Source organism: Camelus ferus, chromosome 3 (assembly GCF_009834535.1).
Source record: "Camelus ferus isolate YT-003-E chromosome 3, BCGSAC_Cfer_1.0, whole genome shotgun sequence".
NCBI classification, from domain to species: Eukaryota; Metazoa; Chordata; class Mammalia; order Artiodactyla; family Camelidae; genus Camelus; species Camelus ferus.
In genome coordinates this window covers 84,814,287-84,826,204 of record NC_045698.1, presented here as the reverse complement: position 1 = coordinate 84,826,204, position 11,918 = coordinate 84,814,287, and the positions used below count along the sequence as shown (strand labels likewise).

The 11,918-nt window shown below is 30.3% G+C and overlaps 1 protein-coding gene across 2 annotated transcripts in view; it reads right to left on the bottom strand.

Moving 5' to 3' along the window:
- Positions 1–894: 894 nt before the first annotated feature.
- SNX2 (sorting nexin 2) overlaps positions 895–11,918 on the bottom strand; it is a 49,590-nt gene continuing 38,566 nt past the window's right edge. Inside the window, exons 11-15 of one of the 2 annotated variants that reach the window (XM_006189185.2) lie at positions 10,429–10,634; positions 4,521–4,664; positions 3,243–3,323; positions 3,048–3,119; positions 895–1,552 (exon numbers count right to left, since the gene is read on the bottom strand). In XM_006189185.2, the coding sequence (XP_006189247.1) occupies positions 1,502–1,552; positions 3,048–3,119; positions 3,243–3,323; positions 4,521–4,664; positions 10,429–10,634 (554 nt within the window). In that variant the 3' untranslated portion in view covers positions 895–1,501. Of the gene's footprint in view, positions 1,553–3,047; positions 3,120–3,242; positions 3,324–4,020; positions 4,057–4,520; positions 4,665–10,428; positions 10,635–11,918 lie in introns of those variants that run through there. The other variant, XM_032476586.1, reaches the window with a different exon arrangement.

Genomic DNA, 11,918 nt, shown 5'->3' with positions numbered 1-11,918 from the left:
CTATTTCTACTTCAGTTTCTTCTTAAGATAGCAAACATTATTTTGCATCTTCTAGGATTTTTTTTTCCTTTTCAATTAATCAAGGCTTTATTTTAAACCTATTGTGTGTCAGGTATTCTTCTAGACTTCAGGATCATAAATATGAACAATATCTACAAGAGGCTTAAAAATTCCAACTAAAGTAAGTGGAAGCAAACATATCTTAAGGAAACTCTGATATGTTAACTGTATCCAGCAAGCTGCTAAAGAGGACTCAGTTACACATATGTCTTACTCTTTTGGAAGGGAGATGTAGATGTTAAGCCTGAGAAGATCATCTTTAAGAATTATTTTCTAAAAATGAAAATAACTGATGCCAATCATAGCTTATACTTTCATCCGCATTAAGGATTATATAACTGCCATCTAAACAGGATACAAAAATAGGTGAGATGGCTGCTGAAGACAAATTTCATTTTACTTCAAGTTTGCTTTGCACTATCCTGACGGTTATTCACCAAACTGCAGGGTGTTTTAGCACAGCCCCAATCTTTGTCATAGATGATCTACTTCTAGTTTAAAATGAAAAATCAAAGGAAAGGCAAGGAATAAATTAAATATATGCAGTCTTACACTTTGAAAATAATAAAGGATGAGCAAAATCCATAGGACTTGTAACAGAAGCACATAAGTCCGTCTTTTTCAAATTCTTAAATTGGGTACTTATAATAGGGACGGATAAAAACAAGCAAAGATAATTATTCTCTCCTTACTCTTAATTCTTACTCTAAAATTACTCAAAAATTTACTTACTCAAAAATTCTACTCCTTACTCAAGACAAGAGCATTCCCCAAAGTTGAACCAACAGATAAATGTTCTTTGGTTTATGAAGGTTTCATAAAAAGAAAACTTAATTAAGCTTCATTTATCATTTAATAGTGAAAGACTTCAGTTTTTTCTGTCAATCAAAAAAATTAATGGATCAGAGCATCACTTATATACATCAAGAAGAAAAAGTTTCTTCCTATTAAAAATGTTTTTAAAAGATCTCTAGTATGTTTACATACCCAAATAATTGGTTACTAATACTTCACAAGGAATATCATTTTATTACTGTAATCACAAAATCTTAATTTCTATACAGGAATGTGTAAGTGAACATTAATCAATGCATTGATAATTCACTTCATAAAGAGGGTGAACACACTACAGAACATACTGTAAAGAAAAAATATTGTAAAATTTTCTGGCCTTGCAGTGCACTTTTTAGTGCAAGTATTTAAGACACAATAGTGTTCAATTCAGCAAAGTATTGCAGAATGTCATGCCACAGTCCACTTAATTCAGAGGGTCAGGACATGCAGCTTGTAATAAAATGTCAGAATATATATTTATAAAAAACCACATGTAATTCATAAAATATATAGTGGTTTATTTAGATGGTTTTAAATGATTTCACTGTGGAATTCTGCATAACTGGAACAAACATCCAAGATCTTCTGAACAGGAATAATCTTCTTGCTAGGCAATGGCTTTGGCTTCAGGTAGAAATGCCTCCCAGTATTTTATCAGCTGTGGATGATAATAAAAATAAAAATTCTCATAACCTTTTTGTCATTTATATAATATATACTGTGAAGCACTAGAAAAAAATATATACAAATAGCTAACAGTGAATAACATTTACTAAAGTTTGGTTCTTAAAGGGATCATTTTAATTCCCTTATATGAAGTTTGTCAATATAATTCATGTATAAATTATTTTAAAATACTAATTACTCCTGGTGAATTTCAGGTTTTGATGTAAAAAAATGTAATTATAAAAATACCTAAAAACTTAAGACCTTTTTAACTTATGCAAAATTGTATATATGGAAGCTGTATAAGATTACCTTAAATAATAAACGTGTAATGAGCTTTTCCAATATAAAGTGGTATCATCTCCTAATTCATAAGATATTCACATTTTAGGTATTGCTAGCCAAAAAAAATGAGAAGAAAGGAGGAAGAAAAGAAAATTCAAACAGGAAAGGGAAAAGAGGCTGGGAAGGAATTAGCTGCCAGTCTTTCCTGGATAGTCCAGAGAACAGAACAGACTGGCGTACAAACTAACATGTTTAAAACAATTCCTATAAAAATAAGCTTATATAACTTATTTTTTTCTATTTAAAAAACATCTAAGTATATGAACTAAGTATTTAAAATACAAAACAAATATAATTTGAAGATATAATGTCATCACCTAATTAAAAAATATAATCTATTATATATTATATAGACAAGTTTCTAATCCACATATTTTTAAATGAACTGGAGGAAGAAACTGTTCTATTCAAGATATTAAATAGTCTGATCTAGTACTCAAATTTATATTAAAATATACAGAAAAAAACTTCTATTATCTTGTTACAAACTTTTTAAAAAAATTTTTTTAATTTTATAATTTAAAAATTTTATTTTTGGACAGAGGTATAATTAGGTTTTTTAAAAAATTTATTTACTTATTTATTGTTTTAATGGAGGTACTGGGGATTGAGCAAGGACCTGAAGCAAGCAAAGCAAGCACTCTACCATTGAGCTATACACTCCCCATCCCTAGACTTCTTTCTTTTATGTAACATTAAAACCCATGGTCTTCTAATTAAAGAGACAAATGCCACTTGTGGCATACAATCAACACCAACCCCACACAAACTAAAGCAAACATCAAAACAATATTTAAAAAAAAAAACCTTTAAAATTTGGTTTCCAGTTTAAGTTCTATCTGTTATGGAAGAGAAGTACTTACTAAAAGAATGTACTCAAACAGCTATGATCAATATGGAAACAAAACTGGGAAGGTAGAGAAAAAGGGAAAAGTAGTCCAGAATGTCTCTCACAGCCTAAAATTGGGAAAAGGGTCTCTCTCCTAATGTTTAGAAGGAGTAGAGGCAAAAAAGACCTGAGAATTTCCAATTACTTTAACTACCATTTTTCCCTTTGCTGTCTTTGGATTTCTCTACTATTTATTAACCCTCAAGTTTAAACGCTCATTTCACTAATTGTAAGTTACAAAAAATTACCTTACCTGTTGTTGTGTTTGTACTAACGATTCTAAGTACTTGATAATAACAGTTTTAAAATCTTTCACTCGTTCTTTCTGTTAAAGTACAATACATGGAAAAAAAGGTCCATTAGTACAAAACTAAACTTGATTTTACCACAAAAATCACAGCAAAATGTGATCACGTTGTCAAGAAAAGTATAAAATTATTATACTTGCCTCAAATCTTCCCACTTCTTTTCGAATCGTTTTAGAGATCTGTTCAAAATCTCTTTCTCCTTGTTGCACTTTTGCCTCCCACTAATAAAAACAAAGAAAAGGTACAAATTTTTATTCCTGTCTGGGAAAAAATTACAGAACTAGCTGTCATCACTACTCATTTAATTTAATGTAATGCCTAAAAATCCTAGAAGTTCAGTACAGGCAAAACCCACTTTGGCATCATTCAAACCTGTATGTAACTTTCTAGTAGCAGAAATGCGTAACAGTTTAATTTCTATCAATATGTCATTGTCAGATTTAATCAAGATTAGGATAGTCTAGTTCTAACTAAACTACAATCTCCACACCTTAATTTAGATTAAAAGATTTTGAGTATAAAATTCACTACCAAATAATTTAGCAGTATTAGTGTAATTTTCTCATTTCTTTGTATCTCTAAAGTACTTAAAAATATATCAGCAATATTCTGCTAATTTCAAGAATACATTTTCATCATAATTTATATGCTCATGGAAGTAATTAGAAAAATTATATGACAAACATTTAAAAAACATTTTTATAATGGTGAGATGTCCAGATTTTAAAAAAAAAAGTGCAATTATGATCTACTGAACACCTATCAGTAATTAAGTACAGAAACAATGAACAGTGTGATTAGTGACCAATGGAACAGCTAAAATAAAATAACTGAAGACTAAGCAATGAAATGATATTTTTCCCACTATGTAAACCAAAACACTGGTACATACTCTTCAAAGAGCAGGTACATTTATTTTAAGTAATATAAAGGTTATCCTACCTCTTCAATTTCCTTATTGAAGCATGGCAAAAAAAGTGTATAAATTATAATAAACTTATACAAATTTACTAAAATACCATATGTAATACATATATATGGGGGATAATGTTGCCTGGACAGCTAAATGTGGGACAAGTCTATCTCTAAAACCATTTTTAGGCACAAAATAAGTAATTATCTGAAATCAAATTAACCATCTCAAAAGAAATATGTAATTATTAATTCAAGGTTAATTTAAATCTTTTCCTCATAGGCATCTTTATCCATTCTATAATTTGGTGGAAGTAACAAAGGGCTCTGAAGACTTTAATGATGATCAAAATGTTAAAAGTAATTCTAAAACAGTTCATAAAATTATTTAAAAAAATAGCTAAGCGTTGAATGGTTCAGAAAAAAATTTATGAAAAATTATGCATATATGAATGACTCATGGAAAATTTGGGTAAGGAGATAAAAAAAGCATTTTAATTAATCACCTCTCTTATTTCATTTTTAGCTTGCTGTATTTTATCTGGTTTGTTAGCAACCATCATTTTTGCTTCAGTTTCACGTTTTTTGAGCAAAGTAATTTGAGCATCTTCCCATTTCTGCCAGCACTTCATTCGATGGTCAAACACACCCTGTAAGTGAATAATAACATAGTACTATTAACTGGGAATTAACATTGAAATACTTTCATTATGCTAGAGGTGCTGTAATATTGAAAACACTAAGATCAACTACTTAAAGGTTGTTCTAATATAGTGAAATACTGAAAATAAGCATGTTTATATCAGAGAAAATAAATTTCTATATTCATTTGCTTAAAAACCAAAAAACCTGTGATTAGATTAAATAGAATAGCTCAGAATAAAGAAAAAACTATGTACCAAATCCATTTCACTAGCCTTTAGGGTTTAAAATGTGGCCTCTAAGAAGGTTTCTAACAGAGTTTTATGCTTTGAAGAAAGATTCCTTTAATAGGAAAATGCTGGTGTCATATCTACATTGGAAGTTTTCCTACTAAAACATAAAAAGTAGATTTAAGTGCTGGAAATATGCCACAAATTGAAGAAAAAAGGAAACGGGAAAAGCCATAAGATATCAGAAAGTAAGTAAAAATGTGATGGAAGAGATCACCAATTGCAAATAAATAAAAGGCAAAGCAATGTAAAGGTATAACAAAATGAGAGGGGGAGTTCTACACAAGATGAAAAGGGAAAATAGATTTATGTATGTACTATGCAGAACTAAATGAAGAAATAGACAAAAAGACCATAGAAGAACAATTCAACCAAGTCCATTACTTCTTTCCAGGGGTTTGGCCAAGCAAGAGCAAGTGAATGGAGGGAAGAGATGAAATACGAACATAAGACAGTCATAAGAAATTTCATGAAAAAAACTGATGAATAGGATGGAATACAATAATAATCCCTTTTCTAGCTTGATGTTGGGGATATATTCATATTATTTTAGTACTTACTAACTAAACAAATGAAGTAAGCATTAATAACTTGGTGAAACAATTATTTTCATGTACTCCAAGTAAAGAGCTTTTGGATCAAGAAATGGTAAATTAATACATGTTCTTATAGAAACCTGATGAAGAGGCATGTATGTAGATAGTGTATTTTTTCAAATGCAGGCTTTCGAATAAAACAAATTTGGATTCAAACACTAGTTTTGTTACTGTATGATCTTGGGTAAATTCATTTAAATTCCATAATCCACAGTTCTTCTAAATGTAAAAGAGGGAAAAGGAGATCTAGATTTATGGACTGAAAATAAAATGAAAAGTATATAGCAGAGTGACTTAACCTAGTGGATGTTTAAATAATTAGTAGGGACTATTATGGATTACTTCTAAATAACAGATACATATAAATGCAGGTGACTAACTCCAGATTTCTACTAAAAGTGCAAATAATAACTTGGATAGTATTTCTAAAAACCATAATTGGACTGCATTTATATTATGCAGCATATTTCAAAAATGTGGGCAATAACATCAAAAACTCCAAATCAATAGAGACTTCTTAAAGACTGTGCATATTTTAATTAACCAGGACAACAGATATGCCTGGGCAAACTGGTAAGTTAAAGCACTCTATCTATAGACATTTAAATCCACCTAACTAGATTTAATTTGTCATCTCATGTAATTTCTTTTCTTACATTAGTAGTAACTCTTAGTGTCCACTCTGTTGCTTTTCTTGTATTTAAAAGACCATATTCCCCATGAAACATTTCTCATTATGAATCAATTTAGCTTCAGCCAATTCGATCTGGACCAAAATCACAAAAGTAATACATCCAACAAAAATATATTCAGAAAAAGTCACTATCATTTAAAACAAGTAAATAATCTCTGCACCTCACCTCCGACACATACACAAATTTAAAAAGTAATTTAAGATTCTAGGCCTAGTTTCCCTTTAAAGGAACAGGGCCATATCTACTCTTCATTTATAAATTCCCCCATTCAATAACAATTTGATTATTTAAAATATGTATCAATATAGGGCAAAAGTGAACCAAAAATGCCCTTTAATTTCAATATTTTCTTAAGTTCTTAATATATATCAACTGGCATTTTCAGTGATATACTAACTTAAACTAATTTGGTCCCTGCTCAGTTTACTATCTCATAATATCTCAGAACCATCACATGTTTATTGTGGTATAGATGTAGGAGCTACGATAAAGGAAAAACTACTAAAGTCAAGTTATTTCAGGGAAAAAAAAAACTCCGTAAGAATTAGCTTTTCCTTCATTTTCCTACCCTTGTAACATAAGAATATTAAAAAAAAAAAAAGAATAAAAACCATAATAGATCACCTAAAAATGCTATCCTTAAGAATCAAATCATAACTTAAAGTATGCCTCTGCACATTAAGATACTAATCCACTCTGGCAGGACTAGCTTCTTCTATAAGATGGATATGCTTACAATGATGATCCACTCTGGCCTCCACCCCTTGCCAATTTATGGTATACGTATGTATGCAAACTAGTCTAGGTTAGACAAGTCTGCAGTTGTGGAGCAGTTTTCTTGGCCTACCAGGAAATTTGAGGCTGCAATTTTAATTTAATTAATACTATATTCTAATTCATTGAATCTGAAAGTATGCTGCAGCCAAATAATGAAGATTTTAAATTTCTCAGGGAATCCATCTACTGTTTTTTTTAATTAATTTTTTTTTTAATTGAAGTATAATCTGTTTACAATGTTGTGTTCACTTCTGGTGTACATCATAGTGATTCAGTTTATTTATGTACACATACACACATATATATTCCTTTTTATATTTTTTTCATTATAGGCAATTATAAGATATTGAATACAGTTCTCTGCACTATACAGTAGAACTTGTTTAAAAATTCTTCTAATATATTTCACAAATCTGGATTTCCTGTAAGAATTCCTAAAGAATTCAAGTGCTAAAAACATCGAAAACTATTACCCTCAATCTATGACCCTACTCTAGTGGTTCACAGAAGGCCAATACATGAGAATGCGTGTAAAAAGTTTACCACTTAATATGATAAAAAGTGGAGTCTCATATGTTAGGGGCTGTACAAAAGAAGGAAACAAGTTTCTGAGCTACAAGATCAGGCCTGGGCAATATTTTGGCTGGGTGATCCTTATCTCTTTTTTTAGGGCCCAATTTCTGTTGTTTTCAGCCCCTCTACTTTGGCTCTAAACTCTAATGTCCAAAGTACTCCTAGTTTCTAAATAATCATCCACTTTGAAAAGTCTTCTCAATATGGATAAAATAAAGGCCTAAGTAGTATTAAATAGCTATTAGAAATCAGTAAGACAGAAATATCAAAAGAAAACTGGATGAAGGACACGTTCGTAGAAAACAGTATGTAGACACCGGTTCATAGAAAAAAGAAATGCAAATGGCTTACCATTTGTAAAGATGCTTAAATTCATAATAACTAAAGAAATTAAAACTTATACAAAAAAGATACCTTCATCATAGGGTGGGAGAAGAAGGAACACATATATTGGTGGTAGTACAAAGAATATGTATAATCTCTTCAAATAGTAATATGGCAATGCTTATTGAAATTTAAAATTCATACACTCTTCGGCCAAGGAATTCTACTCTAGGCATTTTATGCCTGAAGAGTTATTAACAAAATACTTAATATTTAAGATTGGACTCATCATATAATTCAAGGTACATCTATATGCTAGATGATGGAATACAATGCAACCATTAAAAAGAATGCAACACATATTTACATAAGTTGCTAAAGAGACGTCTTTAAAATGGAGCAGGTGAAAAAAGCAGGCCAAGAACAGTGCATATAGTATACTACTTTTTCAAGAAGGATGGAAGAGATGAAGGGAGAGAAAACGGGGGTGAGAAAGAAAGAAAGAGAAATAGAAAATTAGCTTCATAAATATCCATAGCTAAATCTATAGAGACACACAGAATATAATTGTATTTGACCAAGGGAAGAGAGACTAGAGGTTTTAGGTAGAAAAGAAATTTACTTTTTTTGGCTATTAGAACTGTTATGTGCTTGTATTACTTTTTCAAATACAAATGAATTAGTTAAAAAAAAAAAAAAAAAAGACCACAAAAATTCCCTGTCATCATCCTACTCCATAATTTCTCAACTTTTTAATGAAGTTTCCCTGGCTAGATTTTAGGAGAAAAATCAGTCTGAAAGAGCTTAACTTATCTTAAAGTATAACTTCACTATAGCTCTTTAATTATCTTTTAGTCAATCAATCACTAATTCATTATTTCCCAAAGTGTGTTCCATATATCTAAAAAGATATTAGTTGGAAAAGAATTCCTGTTCATATGAATTTGGAAGCCTCTGGACTGAACAAACCTAAATGTCTTGTTTTATATTTTACTCCTCGACAGTTCTGAGTTTTTCATGTGCATGTCGAACCTACAAGACAGGGATACTGCATACATTATCTCCAAAACTCAGTTGACTGTGGTATATCCTTTGGTGTCAGTGAAAACATTCTGGGAAACATGAATATAACTGTAATTTCATGGAATGTAAAAATAGAGCAAGAAGGTTCATACAGTATGAGAAAACCTGTTTTTGAGAGATCAGCAACCATTACACAGAAAGGCCAATTCAGTAGGGGAGCGTTTTTCCAGGTTAGTTCTTCTCAGCAGGTCCTACTTCTCACAGACAGTGCCTAGTTTCCCTTTTTGAACCCTAAGGGTTTTTGGAGGTGTTACACTTTTTCATAACAGCTCTCAGGTAACAGAGAAACAGGAACCATTATCTATAAACTGGATTTCTGTATATCACATGTTGCCTATGTATAACGCAGTACACTCTGGTATCTGCTATCTTTATTGTTAGTATCTTTAAATAACTGAAAAGAAAAATTAACCACCAGGAATATAAACAGTAATATCTTAGTAAATACAAGCAAAATTGGTATTTTAGCCAAACCTAAGAAAACACCATACTAAAGTGCTAAGAACCTTCTAGTAATAACTGTTATCATTGCTAGAGAACAGAATCATCTATAATAAGCAGTGTATCAGTGTTCTGATTGTAGATGAATACAAATTTGATCATACTTTAGCTGAAAAAATTTTGCATAAAAAAGCAAGGAACAAGGTCTCATTAAATTTCTAGATGTTTAAATTCAAGGTAAACTTCCAGTTCCCTCACACATCATAACTAAAGTTCATAACAGTAATTCAAGGACACCGTAAGATCTTAAAAAGTATATTCTAAAACATGTTATAGATAAATTAAGTTTAGTTTAATTGTCTGAATATTGGAGGTACTTGTAGAATATTAATTTTTATTAGTTAACTGGATTACTTTCCTAACTATTCAGAAAACAACACTGTTCACCCTTAAACATTACCACTAGGTAACACAATTTTTATCTAATCTAGTCCTAGCTCATCTATAAGTACATGGTAACTATACATTCTGGTATATATACAGAATGTTAGCTTACAGTCCAAACTCAAGCTAAAGTCACCGTTAAATATTCATTCAACAATCAGTTCTGCTTTTGTCCTGCTTCTTATTGTAACTTTACTAATGCTAAGAGAGTTCAATGGGTAGTTTCAGTTCATGCTAGAAAGAGTAATAAACGCTATCAGTAGCAAACTTCTATTTTTATATGTAAATATAGAAGTAAATGTGCATTGGTTTTACCTTACTTGGCATTCCTAAGATCTCTTAAAAACATCAATTCTGTCTACTGTACTGTCTAAGTCATAGGGGAAGAAAATATTAAACTGTGAATAATCATCTTGAAGTCATTTTATATGTACTAGTACAGTATGTAATTTTTACACACTTAAATGTATGCCTAATTGGAAACCATATTCTTCTAAGCAATACACTGAAGTGAGAAGAATTCAGGGAAGATTATAAAATAAGTCTTACTTTCACTGCAGCAATAAGACGAATGTAGTCACTAAGCAGTTCTGAAAACATATAAAAGTCAGCAAAAGCTTGTTCTTGATGTAACTGGTCTATCTTCTCCTCAACCTCTGCAAGCTGAGACAAAGCTCTAGATAGAGCAGTATGATCCTCAGAATTACCTAACATGGCAGCACTTTTAGCAAAGGCAGCTGTGTTGGCTGAAAGTTCTGAAATAAAAAAAGTATTCACTTTTAGTGTTCACTAGTAAAGTTTTTAAATACTGCATTTTTTTTTTTTTTACTTTTTCTCTAAATCTTATCCACAAATTGTTAAGGTACTTTAAAATAATTAACATAAAAAAACCAGTCATTAAAATGCCTTGGGCATAAATGTCAACTGCTCAGAGCTCTACTGAGAACTAAAAAGAGCCACTGCCTATACTCCCAGGGGATGAACTATGTTTAATAATTTCATATAATGATCTGCCTCCCTTTTTCCCCCTAAAGCGCTCACTCTTTCTCTATTTCTAAAAAAGACAAAAAATACATTTTCCACATGGAAAGCACTGGGAACACTCACAACTGATTTATACTATAATATTTGGCCTTTAAATATTTATATGTCATTGAAAATATGTCTATAATTTTTGATGAGAATACTACTTAGCTCACAGAAGGAAAGCAAGGTAAAATTGTACATACAATTCATGTAAATCTTTAATTCTCTGTGTGCAACAAGAATGCTTAGTAAAATATTCAGAATTTCCAAAAAGATTTTAAAATGTGATCATTTCAGATACATCAAATACAGAGAAACAGATTCAATGACTAACAATTACATTGCCTGGATTGCTCTGTTGCTCTGTATTACATAAAGTTCTCTGAAAGAACCATAAAACACTCCCTACAGAGAAATAATACAAACAGCAAAAATTGTTACACTACTTTTAATAATAAATGTATTAGTAGATTTCTGTAACTATTTTATTACAATATATTGCCAGTAATGGCACATACTAAATTACTTATCAGGTACTTTAGAAAGGTGATATTAAAAGCCATACATATATTCTTTAAAAATAAAGCAAAACCAAAAGAACCTCACCATAGAATTAAAAAATTACAATTCAGATTTTCTATGAATTTTTAACACTCCCCCCACTCCACGTCTTTAAATATGGAGGTTCAAAAATAAATACTTCAGAGTTTTCTAGGAAGTATAGGCACAAAATAAACATTCTAAAGAAAAATTTCAAATGTCAATTTTTGAACCTCATTCTTTAATTATAATAAAAATTACCAATAAGAATCTTCATTCATTCATTAAATGTTTAACAAAGAGTTAATCAAGTGAACAGTTTTAACTCTAAAATTCAAAATATACTTTTATAAGCTCAAGATTTTTCTACTTCTAAATCAGAAGTTAGATTAAAATAGAACAAAAAATGTTAAAGTTGAAACAGAAATTCTCTTAAACTATTGTTTTCTCTTTTTAATAATAACTTCAGACTA